This window comes from Bubalus bubalis, chromosome 1 (genome assembly GCF_019923935.1).
Source record: "Bubalus bubalis isolate 160015118507 breed Murrah chromosome 1, NDDB_SH_1, whole genome shotgun sequence".
NCBI classification, from domain to species: Eukaryota; Metazoa; Chordata; class Mammalia; order Artiodactyla; family Bovidae; genus Bubalus; species Bubalus bubalis.
In genome coordinates, this window is record NC_059157.1 from 68,064,168 (window position 1) to 68,089,843 (window position 25,676).

At 38.8% G+C, this 25,676-nt stretch overlaps 1 protein-coding gene across 3 annotated transcripts in view; it reads right to left on the reverse strand.

Moving 5' to 3' along the window:
• LOC102392421 (multidrug resistance-associated protein 1) overlaps positions 1 to 25,676 on the reverse strand; it is a 98,875-nt gene that overhangs the window by 57,444 nt on the left and 15,755 nt on the right. Inside the window, exons 1-8 of one of the 3 annotated variants that reach the window (XM_025282357.3) lie at positions 25,479 to 25,637; positions 25,093 to 25,240; positions 24,223 to 24,365; positions 19,786 to 19,963; positions 11,585 to 11,839; positions 9,087 to 9,152; positions 3,107 to 3,244; positions 1,584 to 1,730 (exon numbers count right to left, since the gene is read on the reverse strand). In XM_025282357.3, coding sequence (XP_025138142.2) covers positions 1,584 to 1,730; positions 3,107 to 3,244; positions 9,087 to 9,152; positions 11,585 to 11,839; positions 19,786 to 19,963; positions 24,223 to 24,365; positions 25,093 to 25,240; positions 25,479 to 25,483 — 1,080 coding nt within the window. In that variant the 5' untranslated portion in view covers positions 25,484 to 25,637. Of the gene's footprint in view, positions 1 to 1,583; positions 1,731 to 3,106; positions 3,245 to 9,086; positions 9,153 to 11,584; positions 11,840 to 19,785; positions 19,964 to 24,222; positions 24,366 to 25,092; positions 25,241 to 25,478; positions 25,638 to 25,676 lie in introns of those variants that run through there. The other 2 variants (XM_025282350.3, XM_025282361.3) reach the window with 2 other exon arrangements.

The following is a 25,676-nucleotide window of genomic DNA, read 5'->3' on the forward strand; positions in this document are numbered from 1 at the left end:
AACCACTAGGAACTGGAAAACACTCTGGGATACCAGACCTTTAGCTAGAATATAATTTCAAGAGCAAAACAGAACTATTATTCTAAGAATTTTTTTTTTAAGAGAAGTGTGCTGTGAAATGTGTTAAAAGCATCAATAGTACTTCTATGCCCTCTGCTGGTGATTATTAGCAAAAGAATATAAAAACAGTATTATGGAACAAAAATAGCTTAAGTGCTATTTATTATAGAATTATGTTACTCTTCATTCAGATATAATTTCTATATCTCAATTTATATAAATTAAAAGGAAAAGTTCTTAGATCCAAGAGCTAGTTCCAATAAGCAAAAATTCACTTTGTTTATGAAACCAGACTTGAAAAAGTTTTGATGGGTGAATATCCAAACTTGATATTGAAAAATTTTAATTGAGAAAATCTAGGGGTAAAGGCAATGGCACCCCACTCCAGTACTTTTGCCTAGAAAATCCCATGGACTGAGGAGCCTGGTAGGCTGCAGTCCATGAGGTTGCTAAGAGTCAGACACGACTGAGCGACTTCACTTTCACTTTTCACTTTTGTGCATTGGAGAAGGAAATGGCAACCCACTCCAGTGTTCTTGCCTGGAGAATCCCAGGGACGGCAGGGCCTGGTGGGCTGCCGTCTATGGGGTCGCACAGAGTTGGACACGACTGAAGTGACTTAGCAGCAGCAGCAGGGGTAAAGGGATCAAAGAACTCACTTCTTTGGATTTCCTATGGTTTTAGCTGCCTTCTACTCATCATACCATCTAAAGAGGCTTCAGTCATTGGAGATTACAATAAAAACAGGCTAAACCAGATACCTCATACAAGGTTGGTTGGCAGACTGATATTATCAGCGCACTTTTCTCCCTAGTTAATTCTTTCAGCACAGATGAAGTTTTGCTGAACGCTAGGAAAATTCAGACCTAGTACTGTACAAATCACTTACTTAAAATTTTTCAATTGAAAACAGAAAATAAACCCTTTAATGGCATAGTGTCAAACACCAAATTTTAAAAAGCTAAACAAGAGAACTAACACTTAGCAAAGAAAACAATGTCACATGTTGAAATGCTTAAAAGTCATTTTTATAGATGAAAAGCACAGGCAAAGAAGACATGATTCTTTTCATTCTATCATACTCTCTGCTGCTGCTGCTGCTAAGTCACTTCAGTCGTGTCCGACTCTGTGTGACCCCATAGACAGCAGCCCACCAGGCTCCCCCGTCCCTGGGATTCTCCAGGCAAGAACACTGGAGTGGCTTGCCATTTCCTTCTCCAGTGCATGAAAGTGAAAAGTGAAAGTGAAGTCGTTCAGTCATGTCTGACTCTTAGCGACCCCATGGACAGCAGCCTACCAGGATCCTCCGTCCATGGGATTTTCCAGGCAAGAGTACTGGAGTGGGGTGCCATTGCCTTCTCCGATTATATTCTCTATTGCTCATTAATTTAGGGAAATTTTGAAAGCAGCATAAAACAACTACAAAAAACAAAAGTAAAAAAAAAAGATTAAGAAATGAAATATGCAAAACTAAAGATTTCAGTAGAGGAATGATTCTCAGTTTAAGGATAATTTGGATGTACCTGGACCACAGCTGAGATCACCATCGGTAAATCAAACAGAGGAAGCCTCAAGATATTAAACAAAGACATAGACGTGAACACTTTAGTGGCTGTTAAAATGTTTTCTTCATCCAGTAAGAAATAGACACCAAATGTTGCCAGGGACACCTTAAAAGCAGACATGTAATTTTCTTCAATGTGCAATTATTAATACAGACTCAAAATTAGGAAAGAAATCTTCAATAACCTTTGTTGTTGTTGTTTACCAAAATTTGGTACTATTTAGTAATATTGCTGAAGAATATGAAATAAATGTTTAGTACAGATCATACAATTAAGTATCTTAGATAATGACATCCTACGAACACGTGGTCCAGTGCCCTTCTTTGACATGGCACATTTTCGCTAAAGTACTTATCCCCATTTAAAACATACAACAGTTCATTTTTTCCTTCAAAATGGAGTTTTATGTAAATTTTTTCCAGTGATGCATGCATACCTATTGTCTCATATGCAGAAATTTTACTTTCTCTGTGTCTTAATATTAACTGAAGAAGATATAAATAAATCATGATTAGTAAGATTTATATTTACTTGCATAAGTTTCATTTAGAAAAGGCAGAAAAATTCATTTATGCATGAGACTGTATTGACTATTTATCATGTACATAAGACTGTCTTAAGCAAATGCTTCCTGGCTATTTTTACTAAAGTATTCCAAATGTAAATATTGCTTTTACTTTCATAATATCCACATGTTTGTTTAAATAAAAAATAATAATATTTTAAATTAACAACAGGGGAGACATATAGAATGTTTCCTGATCCCATCACTACTGAGAGTGGTTAAAATCGATCCTTCAGTTATACATAGTTTTCCTATCCTTTGGCTTCCAGCCACTGCTTCAATATCTCAAGGCAATTTATACTCTTTAAATAGCATGAGATTCCCAATATTTGCATGAAGTGACAGAAAGAAAGAGACTTCAATTCGTATCAATTCACCTACAAATACTAGTTCTATAACTTTGAGGATATTTCTAAACTATTTCCATTTCCTCTTGTGAAATGAGAAAAGTAATACCTTATTATTGCAAGAAAGAAATAAAATGCATATAACTTGTCTGATACACAGTAGAAACGCTCAATAAATGTAACGTCCCTTTCCAACTCTACGTAGTGTGCCTTTCAGTCTTGCTTAAAAGGGATTAATCAAGAAAAATAATCGAGCTGAAAAGGAACGCTGAAATATAGATTATATTTTTTAAGATTGAGGATGGCATGTGTTCAATCTATGAAAAATTTACAAAGATGTAAAATCTTATTAAATACAAAAAATATAGACCAATGAAAATGCACCAAAAAATTTTCCCCATCTTTAAAACTTTCATTCTCTCACCTCTACAGATTAATGACTGCATTTTTTGAAAATTTAAATTTAGATATAGAAGACTTCACTTTGGAAACCTTAATTCCAGGGAATTTGAAGGTGAATATGCAAATCAAATTTGAAAATCAAAACAGGAAATAATATACACACTCACCAAGAATGGAATACAAGTTAAAGTTAGCATGGAAAATACAGCAAGATACCCAGCTGATTTTTGAACTTCCAATTCCTGTTCTCGAATTTCAATAATCTTCTTTTTATAGGAGGGTTCCCATGCATAAAGTTTGAGAATCTGTAAAGAAGTCAGATGATGACAATCAATATCATAGAAGGAATAAAAAAACATGCACACGTACAAATACACACACTGTAACACACACACTCGTAACTGTGAAGGTGAAAACGGTACCCATGAAGTAAATCACTCCTGTTTTCAACTGAGTCAAAATATTTCCTGTGGTGTTTTTCTAGGGTGAGTGGGAGGAAGAAATCACCATTTCCCTACTCATGTCTCTCTTACCCACTACTAGCTTATTCCTGAGCCAGACTTTGACAACATCCCAGCTCCTGGCATGAGCTCCATAGCAGTTTCTGTCTAGCTTGAAAGTTAAAGTGAGAGTCACTCAGGTATGTTTGACTCTTTGTCCATGGATGCATTATGGACATGTCTGAGCCACCAGGGAGGCCCTCTGTCTAGTTTAATCCTGACAATTTTTCCACTGCTCCAACTCTCAATTCTATTCTTTTCACATCTTTTAATAGTTAAGCTTCTCCCCCGACCTCCCAATTTCTTGAAAACTTATGTCTTGGGATGTCAAGCCATTTTCCGAAAGGTTACAGGTATTTTGAGATTGCAAACTATTTTCTGAGATGGAAAACATGGAGAAGTAGAATCATGCATGGCTTACCACATACTTCTTAGAAATAGACAGACCGACATTCAAATTCCAGGTCTCTTATGTTGTTGTTCATTCGCTCAGTCACACCCAACTCTTTGAGACCATGGACAGTAGCACACCAGGCTTCATTGTCCTTCACTGTCTCCTGGAGTTTGCTCAAGCTTTTATCCATTGACTTGATAAAGCAATCCAACCATTTCATCCTCTGTCATCCCCTTCTCCTCCAGCCTTCAATCTTTCCCAGCATCAGGGTCTTTTCAAATGAGTCAGTTCTTCGCATCAGATGGCCAAAGTATTGGAGCTTCAGCTTCAGCATCAGTCTTTCCAATGAATATTGGAATCAGGGTTGATTTCCTTTAGGATTGACTGGTTTGATCTCCTTGCTTTCCAAGGAACTCTCAAGAGTCTTCTCCAACATCACAGTTCAAAAGCATTAATTCTTCAGTACTTAGCTTTCTTTATGGTCCAACTCTCACATTCGTACATGACTACTGTAAAAACCATGCCTTTGACTATATGGACCTTTGCCAGTAAAATGATGTCTCTACTTTTTAATATGCTGTCTAGATTTATCATAGTTTTCTTTCCAAGGGACAAGCATCTTTTAATTTCCTGGCTGCAGTCACTGACCATAGTGATTCTGGAGCCCAAGAAAATAAAATCTGTCACTGTTTCCATTGTTTTCCCATCTATTTGCCATAAACTGATTGGATCAGATGCCATGATCTTAGTTTTTTGTGATGGTTAGTTTTATGTGTAAATTTGGCTAGGTTATGTTGCCCAGTTATTTGATCAAATACCAGTAGATGTTACTGTGATGGTAATTTTTAGATATGATTCACCTTTTAATAAACTTTAAATAAAGATTGCCCTTCATTAAATGGGTGGTAACAAGCTATGTTGCCTAAGTTGTATTCAACTGTTTGTGACCCTGTGGACTTCAGCCTGCCAGGCTCCTCTGTCTAAGGGATTTTCCAGGCAAGAATACTGCAGTGGGTTTCCATTTGCTTTTCCAGGGGATCTTCCTGACCTAGGAATCAAACCAGCATCTCTTATGTGTCTTGCATTGGCATTGACAGACAAGTTCTTTACCACTAGAGCCACCTGGGAAGCCCCTTAGATGGGTGAGCCCAATCTAATCAGTTGAAGGCCTCAGGAGAAAAAACTAAGGTTCTCTGAGATGGAAGGAGTTTTGCCTCCAGACTCAAGGCTGTTGCATCAAGTCCTGCAGGAATTTCCAGCCTGCTCAACAGATTTCAGACATGTCACTGCCTATACTCCTAAGCCAGTTGCTTAAAATAAATCTTTGTTTATCTATTAATCTATCTATCTATATGTCTATGAATCCTCTGGAAATCTCTAATAATCTCTTACCAGCTCTGTGAACTCAGGCATGACCCTCAACTGCTCAGATACTTTGCTTCCTTATTTGTAAAATGAAGATGAGAAATCTTTTTCTTTAGGTTTATAAGAATTATATGTGGAAACAGATATAGTGGTAAGTACATTGTGTGACATACAGAAAATGTTTGATAAATGCTAAGCCATTACCATTGTTAGAGAGAGGCTTTATGCCACCTGTTTTCAAACACCACGGATGCAAACTGCCCCCACTTTTAAACTATCCTAACTAATTTCCATTTGGACCTCTTCCAATATTCTAGTGTATTTACTGCTGGGACTGCTATTTTAAATCTTGAACTTTGCTTAGATCTTGAGAAAATTTATCTACATTGTCTTAGTCCTACTGATAAAACAAATTTAATTTTATGACTATCAATAACTACAGCATATAAACATACATCACTATTTTCTAATGGATGCTGGGGGTCTCAGTTAACCCACAAAGAGGTGCAAGGTGCATCTGGATCATATACTTTGAGGATGTGTGACTTTATAGAATAATCTGAGTTAAATTTCAGTTCAGTTCAGTTACTCAGTCGTGTCCAACTCTTTGACACCCCATGAATCACAGCACACCAGGCCTCCCTGTCCATCACCAACTCCCGGAGTTCACCCAAACTCACGTCCATCGAGTCGGTGATGCCATCCAGCCATCTCATCCTCTGTCGTCCCCTTCTCCTCCTGCCCCCAATCCCTCCCAGCATCAGGGTCTTTTCCAATGAGTCAACTCTTCACATGAGGTGGCCAAAGTATTGGAGTTTCAGCCTCAGCATCAGTCCCTCCAATGAACACCCAGGACTGGTCTCCTTTAGGATGGACTGCTTAGATCTCCTTGCAGTCCAAGGGACTCTCAAGAGTCTTCTCCAAAAGACTGTTCTATACACAGCCTCCAATTAAAATAAATTTAAATTAAAAAAAAATAAAGGGAAAATGAAAAAAAAAAAGTCTTCTCCAGCACCACAGTTCAAAACATCAATTCTTCAGCCCTCAGCTTTCTTCACAGTCCAACTCTCACATCCATACATGACCACTAGAAAAAACATAGCCTTGACTAGACGAACCTTTGTTGGTGAAGTAATAGCTCTGCTTTTTAATATGCTATCTAGGTTGGTCATAACTTTCCTTCCAAGGAGTAAGTGTCTTTTAATTTCATGGCTGCAGTCACCATCTGCAGTGATTTTGGAGCCCCCCAAAATAAAGTCTGACACTGTTTCCACTGTTTCCCCATCTATTTCCCATGAAGTGATGGGACCAGATGCCATGATTTTCGTTTTCTGAATGCTGAGCTTTAAGCCAACTTTTTCTCTCTCCTCTTTCACTTGCATCAAGAAGCTTTTTAGTTCCTCTTCACTTTCTGCCATAAGGGTGGTGTCATCTGCATATCTAAGGTTATTGATATTTCTCCTGGCAATCTTGTTGCTATTCATGGATATCAGTCTCCTTTCAAGGTATCTTCAATCTAACAATGTCTTTCACTTCAGTAATTTATATTTTTATAAAAATGTTATACAGCACAATGCAGCATATCATTTACTGATTCTAAGGTGAATCAGTATGTACATACAATGGGTTTATTCTGTGGATAAATAATTTATTTGTGTATAAAGAAAGCTGAGTGCTGAAGAATTGATGCTTTTGAACTGTGGTGTTGGAAAAGACTCTTGAGACTGGACTGCAAGGAGGTCAAACCAGTCAATGGTAAAGGAAATCACTCCTGAATATTCATTGGAAGGACTGACACTGAAACTGAAATCCAATACTTTGGCCTCCAGATGCAAAGAACTGACTCATGTGAAAAGACCGTGATGCTGGGAAAGATAGAGGGCGGAGGAGAAGGGGACGATAGAGGATAAGATGGTTAGATGCTATCAGCAACTCAATGGACATGAATTTAAGCAAGCTCCAGGAGTTGGTGACGGACAGGGAAGCTTGGAGTGAGGCAGTCCATGGGGTTGCAGAGAGTAGGACATGACTGAGAGACTGAACTGCACTGTACTTAGTTGCTCAGTTGTGTCCATCTCTTTGTGACCCCATGGACTACAGCCTGCTAGGCTCCTCTGTCCATGGGGATTCTCCAGGCAAGAATACTGGAGTCAGTTGCCATGCCCTCCTCCAGGGGATCTTCCCAACCCAGGGATCAAACCCAGGTCTCCCGCATTGCAGGTGGATGGAAATGTCCGATGGAGTTTTAAATGTCAGAAGGAAATTCCAGGTGAACTTTGCAAATTTTGTGCTTTAGAAAAATCTGATGAGCTATAATCTAAGTGCAATAGGATTTGAAATTATACACAGATGATCTCTGATATACAGTGATTCAATTTAGGATTTTTCAACTTTAGGACGGTGTGAAAGCAATATTCATTCAGTAGAAATTGCACTTCCAATTTCAAATTTTGATGTTTTTCCCAGGTTACTTCTATGTGATATAATACTCTGCCATGGTGCTGGGCAGCCAGACAATCTAGAGGATAAATGACCAATATACTACCAACCATTCTGCAACCATATTACCAGTCTGTTTTTCACTTTCAGTACAGTATTCAATAAATTAGTGAACTTTTCAATGCTTTCCCTGGTGGCTCAGATGGTTAAGTGTCTCCCCACAATGCAGAAGACTCGGGTTCAATCCCTGGGTTGGGAAGATCCCTTGGAGAAGGAAATGACAACCCACTCCAGTATTCTGGCCTGAAAAATCCCACAGACAGAGGACCCTGGTAGTCTACAGTTCATGGGGTCACAAAGAGTCGGACACAACTGAGCAACTTCACTTTCATTTTTATTATAAAATAGGCTCTGTGTCAGATAATTTTGTCCAACTCTAGTCTAATGTAAGTGATGTAAGTATATATTAAACTATGGTAATAAGTATGTTAGGTGTATTCAATGCATTTTCGACAACGATATTTTCAGCTTATGATGGGTATATCAGGATACAAAGCCATTGTAAATTGAGGAATGTGGTGGTGGTTTAGTCTTAAGTTGTGTCCTCCTCTTGCAACCTCATGGACAGTAGCCTGTCAGGCTCCTCTGTCCATGGGATTTCCCAGGCATGAACACTGGATGGATTTTCATTTCCTTCTCCAAAATTGAGGGGTATCTCTATGCAAAATTTATAAAGCTTCACTCATTTTATCACAGAGAAAATGTCAGTGGTGTGGAGTGGAGGTAGTTTTTATAGGAAACAATTGGTAACGTACTTTTCATAGATAGCCAGGTAAGTGGCTCAGACAGTAAAGAATCCGCCTGCAATGCAGGAGACCTGGGTTTGATCCCTTGGTCAGGAAGATCCCTTGGTGAAGGGAATGGTAACCCACTCCAGTATTCTTGCCCAGAAAATTCCATGAACAGAGGCACCTTGCGGGCTCTAGTCCATGGGGTGACAAAGAGTTGGACATGACTGAGCGATGAACACTTTCACTCTTTTTCATAAAATACATTTGTATGACGGCTTCTCTTCTGTACAAAAGAAAGTGAATGGCCTCTCCTCACTGTCCCCATGTCCTACCTTCACACAGATGACAGTGTTACTGCCGCTCTGCCCGCTTCATTTCAAAGTTTCTGTTTTAAAAACGAGTAATATTTTGTGTCTTTTGAGACATTTGTGTTTAGTTGTTGGTTGAGAACAACAAAAAAACACCTTACATTTTATTTGGCTTTAGTTAAATGCTATTTCAATGTAAGAAATCTTATACATCTGAAATCTAAATTACTCTCTCAAAATTATACATATTTCATTATTTTGATATTGAGAATGCTAAAAGATTCATTTATTGGTTAACTTATTGCTATATTCTAAATAGATAAATTAAATGCATGTCCTTTTTTTATTACCTTAATTCCATGTAAGATTTCATTGAGCAGTTTTATCTGTTTGTCTTTGTTCTTCCTTTGATTTTTCTATATAATGGAAAGAAAATGACAGCATATTTGATAAAAGTTGCTAATACTATAATTTACATAACTATTTTTAAAAATGCAATCTACTTCCTCTATTTTATATAATATTTAGTTGATGAAAACTATATTATAACATCTATACAACATTATTCTGTTAATGTTGGATAACAGTTATAGATATTTTAAAACTTAAAAGTAGCCATCAGTAAAATAAAAACAAGTTGTATACTTTCCAAAAGAGTAGAAAATATAATATTTATTCAGAAAAATTTTGTTATAAATGGAATAAAAATATCTATATTCAATCAAAATGGGAAAAATTCCCCAAACTCTATCAATTATATGTATGTAAATCTTTATTCCTGTGGTACTTCTATTATCACATATATATATACACACACACATATATATATATATATATACACACACATACCAGCTTTTTTTGCAAATATTATATAAGTATTATATAACTTACTATTTATAATGTAAAACTTTATTTATAATACTTATTATCATTTGGTCATTTGGTCTTAAGGATTTTCTCCAATAATATTGCCACAATTATGTTATATGCAATAATAAGTCCTTGTATTTCTAACAAAGTACACATTTACAAGCTAACATCCTTTATATAGTTTGTGTAATTAAAGCATATTTTTTATTTAGAATACTTGTACCTAATATTGGAGTCTCTTGGATGTTTTAGGGCTCTAGAAAAATTCCCAATAATGTAATTCCATTCCTAAAAATTTAACTTACAATTATTTAATATCCAGAATATTAAAAAACATATTTTAAAATTATTCATTTAAAAATCTGTTATTCTAAATACCCATATGTTTAATAATTTATAATTATTTTATAATTATATGTTATTTCCTAGTTCTTATCTTTAAAAACTAGGCTTTTGGGTAATTATTTGAAAAATTCAGAAGAAAGTAAAAGAAGGTATAAATTCTTAGCTTCTAAATGTATTAAAGTAATAAGTAAAAAAAATCTTCCCTCCTTCCATTTAATTTCACTTTACAGGTAACTACTCTTAAAAGACTAGTGTTTTATCTCTAGGTTATTTCTATGTTCATACAAATACATTAAAATCTATATTTAGATATCTTTATCACTATATAGTGATATAAATATATCACTTTATATATATTTTTATCATATCCATGTGCAAAGGTATAGTCACATTTTAAAAACTGGATCATTATACATATATATACACACACACACACACACACACATATATACATATATATACACACCATATAAATGCATGGCATACATATTACACATTTTTGTTGTTTAGTCACTAAGTCGTTTCCAACACTTTTTCAAGCCCACTGACTGTAGCCCACCAGGCTCTTCTGTCCATGAGATTTCCCAGGCAAGAATACTAGAGAGGGTTGCCATTTCCTTCTCCAGGGCATCTTCCCAATCCAGGGATCGAACCTGCGTCTCCTGCATCTCATGCATCGGCAGGCAGATTCTTTACACATATATATGTGTGTGTGTGTGTGTGTGTTTCTCTAGTTTACTTTTTCCTAATAGTGATTGATTCATTTCCATGTCCATACATAAGATGTTGTTTACCCTTTATTCATTTAAAATAATAAAATAATTGTCCCAAGCAACACATCTGCATCTATCATTGTTACTTTAACATGGGAAACCATCTATTTCTCCCATTACAGTGTGATCTCCTTCAGAGAAGTGAACTCTGTCTTGGTCCTGTTCCCCCATTCCTACAGTACAGCATAGTACACACTGTTTTGGAAATAGCAGATGTCAAAAATATATTGATAGTAAGATGACTGGCGGAATGTAGAAGAAGAATATTAAAATTAATTCAGTTAAGCATTTACTGTCCACTGGCTGCACGCAGCCACTCCTTGCACATTTTAGCTCACTAGCCTTCTTGCCACTTAAGGCAGACCAAGCATATCCCCACCTCTCGGCTGTGCACACACCATTCTGTTTGCTTGATATCTTTTTCTTAGACATCCACATGGATTGGTGCCTTACTCAGCTGATACATCATATCTTTCCTGAGGATGTTCCAGACCTTGTTTGTGAAATGAAATGCTTTGTTACCCTATCACTTTATCCTAATTATCTCTCTTCATATACAAATTAACACCAGGCATTATGCTATCTACCTATTTATTTGTTTGTTGCCTTTCTCCCCCAATAACCCAAGGAGAGCTGGAACTTGTCAATTCTCTTCACTGCTATACTTTATGTGCCTGGCACAGTGACTGACAAGATAGATGCTCAATCAATACTGGTTCAATAAATGAATGATTAATTCATATTGTATCCATTTTAAGCCTCTATTTTCTATATTCAGAGAATTAGCTAGGTGTTTAGTATCAAGTCTGGAAACTCAGCTTCTGTTTGACACAGGTAACATGAGGCAATTATTTTCTTACCTTCAGCTTTTTCATTCTATTTGCAACTAAAGCATTCATTGGTATAACAAACACAAGGACTGCCACCCCTGCTAACACGGCTGGACCCAGCTCTTGCCAAAGGAGTGATACGGCCATCAGGATTTGAAAAGGAGCTGACCAAAGAAGATTGATGTTTGTCATCAAGTCCATGAGCTGCTGGGTATCTGTTGCCATCAAGTTAATAATTTCCCCGTTAGAAAACTGTTTTCTAGAAACATTAGATAGAAGCAGGGCCTGGGAAAAGAGAAGCAGAATATTTACAGTTCTGTAGATCATGCAGGATCTTTACAGTCAAACAATGATAACTTTTAACTATAAATAAAAAGTTTTCTAGCACTGAGCTTCCTTTCTGTTCTTTGGCACCCCTACTAAATCATCTAAAGTTCATCAATACAGAGTACACAGGTGAATCAATGAAAATCTAATGAAAGTATTTTATTAATGATATAGTTTCAATCTTAAAGAGATTACAGTCTAGTAGTGGAGTCCACTCCCCTACTACACAAACATCCTACACACAGGCTGATTATAAGGGCTTCCAAGGACTCAAATAGTAAAGAATCTGCCTGCAATGCAGGAGACCAGGGTTCAATCCCTGGGTTGGGAAGATCCCCTAGAAAAGGAAATGGCTACCCACTCCAGTATTCTTGCCTGGGGAATTCATGGACAGAGGAGCCTAGCCAGCAACAGCCCATGGGGTCGCAAAGAGTTAGACACAACTGAGGGACTAACACACACACACAAACACACACACACACACACACACACACACGTGTAACAGTAGCTAAGAAGGGCCATGGGTATTTACAGAGGTAAGAGTATTGTTCCATCTTCTCTGTTCTTCCAAGGCCTAATTCTCCCTTTCCTTCTGTATATGTCATTTAATATTTGTATATTGAATTCAATATACTGAAGAATTGATGCTTTTGAACTGTGGTGTTGGAGAAGACACTTGAGAGTCCCTTGGACTGCAAGGAGATCCAACCAGTCCATTCTAAAGGAGATCAGTCCTGGGTGTTCTTTGGAAGGAATGATGCTAAAGCTGAAACTCCAGTACTTTGGCCACCTCATGCAAAGGGTTGACTCATTGGAAAAGACTCTGATGCTGGGAGGGATTGGGGGCAGGAGGAGAAGGGGATGACAGACAATGAGATGGCTGGATGGCATCACCGACTCGATGGACGTGGGTCTGAGTGAACTCCGGGAGTTGGTGATGGACGGGGAGGCCTGGAGTGCTGCGATTCATGGGGTCGCAAAGAGTCGGATACAACTGAGCGACTAAACTGAACTGAACTGAACTGAAGGTTAATTATTGGTAATTTCTTACTAAGGCTAATATTAGAAATTCATTTATTTAATTTCCCACTCATTTAAAATTCCCAGAAAAATGCATGAAAGTGAAAGTGAAAGTTAGCCGCAGAGTCATCTCCAACTCTGTGATTCCATGGCTGCAGCCTGTCCTGCTCCTCTCTCTGTGGAATTCCCAGGCAAGAGTACTGGAGTGGGTTGCCATGTCCTTCCCCAGGGGATCTTTCCAGTGGGGATCGAACCCAGGTCTCCCACATTGCCGGCAGATTCTTTACCAGCTGAACCACAAGGGAAGCCCAGAAAGCCCAGGAAAAACGCATAAATAACTGTAAAATAAGCAGGAAATTGATATTTATACCAGAAATTAGGTGAAAGTCCAATCATATGCCAAAAGTTTAAAGGAACTCCTACCACACTGATTTAAAGAGAGACAGGATTGAGAACTAGATCTAACAATGATAAATAGGATCAAGGGGACACTCAAGTTCTCTTCACTCAATAAATGACTAATAGAAAGCCCAGAGAAAAAGCCCCTCTGGAAAATGAGTAGGCAGGGCCTTCAGTGGGACACTTCTAACATTCCCTAGCTTAAAACCCACAGGCTCAGTGCATATGGCAGTCTATGGGGCCAGCAGAGGAAAGGCTCAACCCTCGGAGGTTCACAAGGGATCAGGATCCTCCTAAGCTTGATGGCTGCTGCAATGCTGAATCCTTTCATTTTCTGCTCCTGCCTTCCAAGGTATGGTGCTGATGATACGACAGAATAAATACTGCTCCCATAAGAGTGAATAAAAAAGGAAAAAAACACACTATGATAGTTAAGCTTCTAGCCATGTCTCCTCCAAAGGCAGCTTTTCAATCTCCCCTAATAAGTTACTGACCATTTAATGTGCCCAAGAAAAACAATGGAAATCCAAGAACAGTTGTTCTCATTTCATTAAGACTACACCATTTTTTAAGTGAGATCCATTGATCTCTAATAGCATCCACCTCCAACTTACTATTATAAACAAATACAAACATGTTATCCTACTTTTCTAGAAGGAAAATATAAACTGACTTATGTAAGAACTAAAAGACTGGGTAGTTCAAAATAATCAAATTACCCAAGGAATCAAATAAATGCCCTCCTTTAGGAAAACACACAAAGCACAACGGTCACTAGCAAAGGCCATAACAGTTCTCAGGGAATTCCGTAATAAAATAAAGTCTTACCTTGTTTCCACCCCCCACCCCCCATTTTCCCTAGCACTTAGTCTATTCCCATTTGCTCACAGGGAGGCCATGTGCAGAGCCTTGCATCTGGCCCTTCAGACCAGGGTTCCTCCTGTGAAAGGAAACGGCCGAGCCTACACCTCAGCTGGGCGTCCACGTGCAGAAGCCATGCGTGACACAAAATACAAGATGGGAGCTGCAGGCCACGTGCAGAGACGCTGCTCCAGGAACTGCCATCTGGAGCCTAAGCAGCCCAGCTGCCCCTGCTCCAACTCCACAAGAACCTCACTTTGAGAGATCCTTATAAAGCAGCCCTACCTACAGCCTATTGGGAGAGTGGGTGCTCAAGAGAACAGGCCCACACCTCTTCGTTATCTGATCAAAGAATAAAACCTTCCTTCGCTTCTGACCAGAACTCAGATGCTTGAAGGGCTGAAGGACCCTTGTTGGAGCCCCACTCAGGAAGACAGGTAACACAACCTTGTGACTCCTTAATTTTTGAAACTTCATTCATTTCATTGATTGCATTTGCTCTAAAAAAAGTGTTAGTTGCTCAATCGTGTTCGACTTTGTGAAAACATGGACCATAGCCCACCAGGATCCTCTGTCCATGGAATTATCTGGGCAAGAATACTGGAATAGGTAACCATTTCCTTCTCCAGGAGATCTTCCTGACCCAGGGACTGAACCTGAGTCTCTTGTGTCTCCTGAATTGCAGGAAGATTCTTTACCATCTGAGCCACCAGGGAAGCCATAAAAAGACCCAGATAAATCATATATGGCTCCCAGCCTCAAGAATCCTTTTTACAGACTGGAAATATCTTGTTTATTACTGACCTCAATTCAGTAATGGTTTATTTTGTCATATGATTATGAAATTTGCTTTGTGATTTCATATTCTCCCTCATATATTTGTTTTTGCTGATTTTTTTTGCCATAGCCCTGGTTCATATATTTATTTCTTGAACTATTTTTCCTGACCACCCTAGCTCTGAGTCATAGACATTATATAATTTAGAGCTGGAAGAGCTCTAAACATTTTTATCCCAGTGATTCTCAGCGGTTACCATACTTCTAATGAGTCATGGTGTATGTAAAGGTGAATCCTCATAAATCTATGAGAAATCATTTTCTTCAGCTCTTTTGGATGCAAAAATGTATGCCAGGATTCTCTTTATCTCTTCTCCTTCTAATCACATTTAAGTATCTCTATTTTAAAGAATGGAAAAATAATTTTATCAATTTTCTTTATACTGCATTCTCCCCACAATTAAGGAAAGAATATCCTTTAGGCGCAAATGTAGACAGTCTAGATATGGATGTTAAATTTAATTGAAATTAAAAATTTACTTCCTTGCTCTTACTTGCCAAGTTTTCAGTTTCAACAGTCATATGTGATTAGTAGCTACCATACTGCATAATGTGGATATAGAATAATTTAAAAATCACAAAACTTCTACTGGATGGCATTTGACAAAATGCCCACAGGCTGCCCACATTAAGCACAGGACTAACTGATGCTGCTTTTGAAACATATCTTATTATTAGTCCTCAAAAACTCTCATGGAGCCTGTAATTGGGAGCGAAGGGATAACAAAACTGAGTTTTGAGACCCAGAGACTCATGAAGTGGTCAAGTAGAAAGAGGTCCGTGTTCTTCCCCACAAACCTTAAAAATAAAGTCCCTTGAACTTTACTAGAATAGCAACAAGTCATGCAATTGGGTAGAGATAAAGAGCTTTCTAACACCTCCCCTCCTCACCAGGAAAAGGATGTGAGACTAGCTTTACCCAAGTCTAGTAATGAATTCCTGATGAAGGAGTGCCAGTGTCAGATGAATATGAGTTATCTGGTCATCTATGAGAGCTGAGGTTATCGAAACATGATAAACATCAGAATCCTAAAACGTGTAAAGGAGACAAGAGATCTAATAACCCCAATTAGTCCCTTTGGAAAGCAGATATAGGATAAGAGATTCAGAAGAAAGACTGCCTTATATTAGTGCCACCTGCATAGGCTACCGAGGGCATCTGAACACTACAGGTCACTAACTAATGTCTTCTGCTGCTTGTCTGATGGACTAAGAATTAAATCTTAATCCATGCTGCAGGGCCCACTGAACCCCTCTGATCTTAGAATGCTCTCTGTTGTTAAATAATCTCTAAGGACCCACATAGTCTCACTCCTGTAGATGCTGTTCCCTCTTCCATTATCTCCAGGGTCTCTTTGCCCTTGTTGTAATGTACTCACCCACAAGACTTGACTTTCCTTTTTATTTCTGATGGTTTGCTTCAATTTCTACTGCTATCTATTCTTTTATGCTTATCAGTTCAGTTCAGTTCAGTCGCTCAGTCGTATCCAACTCTTTGCGACCCCATGAATCGCAGCACGCCAGGCCTCCCTGTCCATCACCATCTCCCGGAGTTTACCCAGACTCACGTCCATTGAGTCAGTGATGCTATCCAGCCATCTCATCCTCTGTCGTCCCCTTCTCCTCCTGTCCCCAATCCTCCCAGCATCAGAGTCTTTTCCAATGAGTCAACTCTTTGCATGAGGTGGCCAAAGTACTGCAGTTTCAGCTTTAGCATCAGTCCGTCCAAAGAACACCCAGGACTGATCTGCTTTAGAATGGACTGGTTGGATCTCCTTGCAGTCCAAGGGACTCTCAAGAGTCTTCTCCAACACCACAGTTCAAAAGCATCAATTCTTCAGTGCTCAGCTTTCTTCACAGTGCAACTCTCACATCCATACATGACCACAGGAAAAACCATAGCCTTGACTAGACAGACTTTCGTTGGCAAAGTAATGTCTCTGCTTTTCAATATGCTATCTAGGTTGGTCATAACTTTCCTTCCAAGGAGTAAGTGTCTTTTAATTTCATGGCTGCAGTCACCATCTGCAGTGATTTGGGAGCCCCCCAAAATAAAGTCTGACACTGTTTCCACTGTTTCCCCATCTATTTCCCATGACGTGATGGGACCAGATGCCACGATCTTTGTTTTCTGAATGTTGAGCTTTAAGCCAACTTTTTCACTCTCCTCTTTCACTTTCATCAAGAAGCTTTTTAGTTCCTCTTCACTTTCTGCCATAAGGGTGGTGTCATCTGCGTGTCTGAGGTTATTGATATTTATCCCAGCAATCTTGATTCCAGCTTGTGCTTCTTCCAGCCTGGCATTTCTCATGATGTACTCTGCATATAAGTTAAATAAGCAGGGTGACAATATACAGCCTTGACATACTCCTTTTCCTATTTGGAACCAGTCTGTTGTTCCATGTCCAGTTCTAACTGTTGCTTCCTGACCTGCATACAGGTAATCAAGAGGCAGGTCAGGTGGTCCAGTATTCCTATCTCTTTCAGAATTTTCCACAGTTTATTGTGATCCACACAGTCAAAGGCTTTGGAATAGTGAATAAAGCAGAAATAGATGTTTTTCTGGAACTCTCTTGCTTTTTCCAGCGGATGTTGGCAATTTGATCTCTGGTTCCTCTGCCTTTTCTAAAACCAGCTTTTATAAATCTACCCAAATCCTATACCTAAACTCCAGTGCTTTAATAAATGAATGAAGACCTGTTCCATAGGGGCCATATATGGGAAACAAATGTTAGCATTTAAACTGATTCCTAGACTCTTTAATGGGAGAAGGCAATGGCACCCCACTCCAGTACTGTTGCCCAGAAAATCCCATGGATGGAGGAGCCTGGTAGGCTGGAGTCCATGGGGTCGCTAAGAGTCAGACACGACTGAGCGACTTCACTTTCACTTTCCACTTTCATGCATTGGAGAAGGAAATGGCAACCCACTCCAGTGTTCTTGCCTGGAGAATCCCATGGACGGAGAAGCCTGGTAGGCTGCAGTCCATGGGGTCGCACAGAGTCAGACACGACTGAAGCGACTTAGCAGCAGACTCTTTAATATTTGTATTTTATATCTTTCCTCCATATTTGTATTTCTCAGAAGTTACAACCTGTAGAATTACAAACAGCCTCTCTGACCCTGTATCTGGGGTGTGTTACACAGCTAGTTATACAGGAGTTCCCTGGTGGATCAGGTGGTAAAGAATCTGCCTGCAATGCGGGAGACCCAGGTTCAATGCCTAGGTCGGGAAGATCTACTGGAGAAGGAAATGGCAACACACTCCAGTATTTTTGCCTGGAAAATTCCATGGATGGAGGAGCCTGGCAGGCTACAGTCCAAAGGGTCGCAAAGAGGTGAACATAACTGAGCAACTAACACTTTCAGTTTCACACAGAGCTAGGTTTACTGCAAGTTCAGTTATATTCTGGCTCAGTTGGGCTTGGAGCATTCTAGAATCTCTAAAATTACTTGCTGCCTCCATTTTGGCCTAATATGGCCAAATGGTCTGTGACATTTCATATCCAGGTCAACAAATCCTACACTTCTCCCAAAGATTATTTCAAGGCTCCTTTCTATGTGAAACCTTCCTCTGCTGCTGCTGCTGCTAAGTTGCTTCAGTCGTGTCCGACTCTGTGCGACCCCATAGACAGCAGACCACCAGGCTCCCCCATCCCTGGGATTCTCCAGGCAAGAACACTGGAGTGGGTTGCCATTTCCTTCTCCGGTGCATGAAAGTGAAAAGTCAAAGTGAAGTTGCTCAGTCGTGTCTGACTTTTAGCGACCCCATGGACTGCAGCCCACCAGGCTCCTCCGTCCATAGGATTTTCCAGGCAAGAGTACTAGAGTGGGGTGCCATTGCCTTCTCTGGAAACCTTCATCAACTGCCTTCAAATATTGTAGATTTCCTGCTCATCTGAATCTTAAAACATCTGCATTTATTGATAGTTTCACACATTTATTATGTATGCTTAATAGTTCCCTAGTTTTGAAGGTAATGGATCATTTATTCATTTACTCAGTCTTCCAACTTTTATAAAAATATGTGAAAGCCACTGTCTTAGATGATAAAGGTATAATAGGTAAGTTAAGTTCCTATTCCAAATCTCAAGAACACAGATTGACAGAGAACTACAGAATAAGAAGGCAAAATATACTTTTGACTGAATAACTCAGTAATAACAACAGAAGGGAGGAAGGTTTTTAATTGTTTATAATTATGATGTAAATAGGCTCTGAATGGTAAAGAGATGATGTTTAAAACTGCATTTTCAAGAAAGGACAAATTAAACTTTAGAGTTATGCTAGGTATAAGGGTCAACCAGCTCTTCGGGTGGATAGGAAGGGGCTTAGACTCAAACAGAAATAGATAACAACTCTATAAAGAAGTATGGCTTTGTTTTATGAAAAAGTAGAGTGAGCAGAGGAAGAAGTAAAACGTATTATGTAGAAGGAAAATGACCATGGAAATTAATTTATTGATACATAAATAGGGACAACCATGAAATAGTCAATTCCATTCATTTTCTGAGGAGGAATTAAGTGACATTAAGAGTGGACAAAGAACATCATTTAGTTTCAGGCATTAGGGTTGACTAGAAGTTTCAGGAAATATAGAGAGAGGATAAAGAAATTGATGTAACTAATATTGATAAGTCAAAGTTATTTTTCAGCAAAATAAATGTATATTCAAAGTGCATAATAGAAATTTTTTAAATACTACTTCTATTTTTCCAGATCCCTTATTTTAAAGCATGCACTGGACACAGTCCACTTAGAAACTTGGAATTTTTTAAATCTTTTACCTTTTTGTAGATCAGTCCAATTACAGCTGTCTTAATTTTTGCTGAAGTGAGCATTTTAAAACGCTGGTATTGCTGAAGGATCAGGGTTTGCAAAAAGACTACAACAAAAAGCGCCAAAGCATAGCCATAACCACTCCAGCCAAAATCTGGGCGTTGTTCACAGAAAAGGATCATTTGCCTGAAGGTCATATACAAATCGAGAAAAGGGAAGAAGTGTTAAACATCCAAAGTAATAAAATAAATGTGTGAACTAAGTACTGTCAAAATGTTACACACACACACATACACACACACACATTCTTGCCTGCTCTTTTTATCCACTTGCCCAATTTTGCATTCTCTCTCTCTTTATTTTTACTCAAGCTTTATATAAATAAGGCCAGATGCAGGAGACCTGAGTTCTGTTCTAGGAGGAAACAGCAACCCACTTCAGTATTCTTGCCTGGCAAATCCTATTCACAGAGGAGCCTGGCAGGCTACAATCCATGGGGTCACAAAAGAATCGGACACGACTGAGTGACTGAGCACACACTCACACACAGTCAACAGTTTCTCAGGCTTCTGGGTAGAAAAGTATTTTCTGGTTTTCCTACAGTAATCTCATCAATATTGTACAGGAGGTGATGACCAAAACCATCCCAAAGACAAAGAAATTCCAGAAAGTGAAGTGGTTGTATGAAGAGGCCTTACAAATAGCTGAGAAAAGAAGAGAAGCAAAAGGCAAAGGAGAAAAGGAAAGATATCCACCTGAACACAGAGTCCCAGAGAATAGCATGGAGAGATAAGAAAGCCTTCTTAAGTGAATAGTGCAAAGAAATAGAGGAAAACAATAGAATGAGAAAGGCTAAAGATCTCTTCAATAAAACTGGAGATACCAAGGGAATATTTCATGCAAAGATGGGCACAATAAAGGACAGAAATGGTATGGACGTAACAGAAGCAGAAGATATTAAGAAGAGGTGGCAAGAATACACAGAAGAACTCTACAAAAAAAGTCTTAATGACCCAGATATCCATGATGGTGTGGTCACTTCCCTAAAGCCACCTCACTGGAAAAGACCCGGATGCTCGGAAGGATTGAGGGCAGGGCGAGAAGTGGGCGACAGAAGATGAGATGGTTGGATGGCATCACCAAGTCTGAGCAAATTCCAGGAGATAGTGAAAGACAAGGAAGACTTGCATGCTGCGGTTCATCGGTTTGCAAAGATTCAGACATGACTTAGTGACTGAACAAAAACAAGGAAGCCCCTTAAAGACTCAGGATCCAGGGTACCCTCTTTCTAACATAGGCTGAAATTCCAAACTCTCAGAAAAAGAAGGAGGAATTCAGCATGGATCATGTATAAAACATCATGTATAAAACATGTATAAAACAGTCTGGCCATATCGAACCACTCTTATCAGCTAGGGTAAGTGAGAACCCTCCTGAAATTCAAGTTCTAATTGCCAGCCTGAGGCCAGCCATATAAACAGTCTTTCCAAAGGGTGGCAGTCAGGTCTGTTAATTTAATTCTGCAGAAAATCTAATGCATATTTCAAATTTAGCAAATTGCACGCCTTACTCTTTTCTGAGCCTTCTGTATGTCAGTAAATGGTAACTCATTCATCTTGTGACAAACAAAAACTCTGAAGCCACCATGACTCCTTTTTTCTTCTCTCAACCTACATTCAACTATCAAGGTATAATGTTGACTCTACTTTTAAAATAAAGCCAAAATCTGACCGCTTATCACCTTCACTGCCACAATCTTGAAGCTGCTATTGACTTTTGCCTGGATTATCATAGTTGGCTAGTAGCTGCTGCTTCTTCCACTCTTGCTCCTCTTTACTTCATTTTCGACATAGCTACTAGAGTGATTCCTATGAAACTGCAGTCTAATCATATCATTCTATGCTCAAAATCTTCCAAAGGTTTCCTTTCTAACATGAAATGAAAGCCTGTATCATCACATTCTCTGCATGTGTGCTGAATGTCTCAGCTGTGTCCAGCTCTTTGCAGTCCCATGGACTGCAGCCTGCCAGGCTCCTCTGTCTATGGAATTCTCCAGGAAAGAATACTGGAGTGGATTGCCAATTCCTATTCCAGGGGATCTTCTTGACCCAGGAATCGAACCCGAGTTTCCTGCATCTCCTGTATTACAGACAGATTCTTTATTGCTGAACCACTGGGGAAGCCCCCCTCACATTCCGTAAGGCCCAACTAAAAATCTTTTTAGCTGCCCAAACTTTCTGACCTCAACCTTTTTGTCTCCCCACCCCCACAATGTCTCTATTTTTTTTTAATTGGAATATACTTGCTTTACAAGGTTGTGTTGGTTTATGCTTTTCAGCAACACAAATCAGCTGTAAGTACACATTTATTAACCTCCCTCTTGAGCTTCCCTCCCAGCGCCCAATCCCATCCCTCTAGCTCATCACAGAGCTGAGCTCCCTGTGCTATACAGCGGCTTTGCACTAGCTGTCTATATTACACATGAAGGTGAAAGTGAAAGTTAAGTCCCTCAATCGAGTCCTACTCTTTGCGACCCCATGGACTGTAGCCCACCAGGCTCCTCCATCCACGGGATTCTCCAGGCAAGAATACTGGAGTGGGTTGCCATTTCCTTCTCCAGGGGATCTTCCCAACCCAGGGATCGAACCCAGGTCTCCCGCATTGCAGGCAGACACTTTAACCTCTGAGCCACCAGGGAAGCCACATATGTTACACATGGTAGTGTATATATCTGACCTCAGTCTTACCACTTTTCCTCTCAGCTTCCCTGCTGCACTCACTTGCCTCCTATGAGTCTTCAAAAATACCAAATATGCTGCTGCCTCATGGCTTTAGCCCTCTTTGTTCTTCCTGTTTGCAACAGGTATATCTTGGCTTCCTCCCTAACTTCCTTCAGAACTGTGTTCAAGTTTCACCATTATAACCAATGTCTTCCCTAATCACCTCACAGAAAACAGCAACTTCCAGTCCCTCAGACCAGTATGCTGTGCCCCACTACCTCACCATATTGTTTTCCTTAGCAGTAATTACCTCTTAATAAAATTTATACTTATTCATTTATTGTTTATCTCTCCCTTCTAGGTGTCATCAGAGCAGGGACTTTTTGATTTTTGGTCAATCCCCATGGTCTACTTAGAACAGTTTGGCATATAGTAGGTGCTTAATAAATATGGGCTAAATATGTGCCTGGATGTGATTTGGGATCTGGCAACTCAGAATTAATTTTATTTTCATGAATTAAATTGTTCTTAAAAACTCCAACTTGAAAACATATTCAAAACAAAAAATATATAATAATTGGTTAATAAAAAAATCTTTCCTTGTACCCTTGGAGGCATACAATCAAAGACTCAATTTTACTGTCTGCTCATGAATCCTTGCATATGGACACTATTAGAAGTAGAAATTACTTAAATAGTTTCTCTATGCTGCTGCTGCTAAGTCGCTTCAGTCGTGTCCGACTCTGTGCGACCCCAGAGACGGCAGCCCACCAGGTTCCCCCATCCCTGGGATTCTCCAGGCAAGAACACTGGAGTGGGTTGCCATTTCCTTCTCCAATGCATGAAAGTGAAAAGTGAAAGTGAAGTCGCTCAGTCGTGTCCGACTCTTAGTGACCCCATGGACTGCAGCCTACCAGGCTCCTCCGTCCATGGGATTTTCCAGGCAAGAGTACTGAAGTGGGGTGCCATTGTGCATTATTATGTATTATTATTTGCTTGGCTGATAAAGTTCAATTCCAAAAAGTCACTCAGTTGTGTCCAACTCTTTGCAACCCCATGGACTATAAAGTCTATGGAATTCTCCAGGCCAGAATACTGGAGTGGATAGCCGTTCCCTTCTCCAAGAGATCTTCCCAACCCAGGGATTGAACTCAATACAGGTCTCCTGTTTTGCAGGTGGATTCTTTACCAGCTGAGCCATCAAGGAAGCCCACACATAAATACATGCATATATATATTTATATAGTATTACCTTGGCTGATAAAATTCAATTCCAAAAAGGTCACAGCAAAGAAAAATAGTAAAGGTATGTGTCATTTCATTTCCTAAACATATAAACTCAAGCCAGATTTCCCAGATTTGTGTTGTGACTCTTATATTTTCTAGTTGTATGGTCTTAGGCAAATTACAGAGATTTCTTTGTTTCTACATTGTGCTAGTGGGTACAATATTACTTCCTACATTGTAGGATTGTTGTAAAGATTAGATTAGATAATTAATATAAAGATTTAGAATAGTGCTTAATACATGGTTGTTTCAATAATTACTATATTATCATAATTCACATTCATATCACAAGCAAACTTAATAGAATGCTTGTATCTAAATAAAATCTGTAATATGAACCCACCCCACTCTTTTTTAGTACATTTTTAAAGTGAAACAGTAAACTTCCTTATCAAGTACTTGTGGGAAAGGGAAAAAAAAACAACAACTTCAACTTACTTCATTATGAGTGGGCTAGTGAAGGACAAAACATCAGCCAATACTTTGAATAATGCAACCTGAATCAGGGCAAGCTTAAAAGTGTTCCACAATGCCCGGAGTAGAGATGGCTTCCTGGTGTGTGCCTCTTTATGAAAAGATGACTACATAATTAAAGAAAACAAAAACAATGAGAAAAGAGAACAGAACTAATCCATAAAATATATATAATCATAAAATTAGTAATGTACTCCAAAGATAAAAAAGCAACATGAAAGGAATAAGTTCAATTAAACTTGAAAACAAGGTCCCTGTTACTGGTATAGAATGGTGCCAAACCACATGGTGTTATTCATACCATGTGGCATAAACAGAAAAAGAAACCATTTTTTAAATCACTGTTGTGGGTTTTGAAACTGTTTCACTAGTACAGTTTTTATCTTCAAATTATATTTTCTTTTTGAGAAGTCTAAAGACTATATACATACATTATATATATATATATATATATTCATGTGTGTATGTATGTGTGTGTGCATGATGCTACATCTGAAGAACCTACTCTCGCCCCCTATAAGTCTTAGCCTTGGCCACTATATGACTTACTTTGACCAATAGATATGATGCTCTGAGATATGGAAACTATCTTTGCTACAGTGGATGAGGAAGGATACTGGTGAGAAGCCCCAAATTATATACATATAACACACTTGCTCCTGAGCTTTAAAGAGATGCTGAATAATTTGATGACAGAAATTAGCTTTAATAACAGCTAGTATTGTTAGGGAAATGACATGTTTTATAACATATTTAAGGGATTTTCCACATTAATAATAATATCTCATATTTGGAACAAGTTATGCAGTTAAGTACTAAGGATTTAATAGTTACCTTTACTTTTTGCCTCTCTTGAGTCCTTAAAACTTCCTTCCTCCACTGTTTCTCAAAGACGGGACACACAATATAGGAGGAATCGCCTTCATTAAGTTCAAAAAGATCCTCTCTTTCCAAAGGTTTCTTATAGCCTAAAATAATTATTCTAAAAATGAAAGAGCAAGGAAAACAATTCATCAAAACCAATCGTTAAAACTAAACTGCATACATTCGTTTCACTTCTTGATTTATTTTATTGATCAGGTTGGACTCACTAGAATGTGTTTGAAAAATCACACAACTCTATCCTGAAGTTCAATAATATATAATAATCCTTTGTAGCTTTTAAAAGGGCTGTTTAGATATCCAATTATTCAGTGAAAACACTAATTGCATTTACTCACCTCATATTGGAGACACCCACCTACTCTATTTCCCTTTACTGTTGTTTAGTTGCTTCAGTCATGTCCAACTCATTTGCAATCCCATGGACTGCAGCTCACCAGGCTCCTCTGTCCATGGAATTTCCCAGGCCAGAATCCTGAAGTGGGTTTCCATTTCCTTCTCCAGGGAATTCTCCAGACCCAGGGACTGAACGGCAT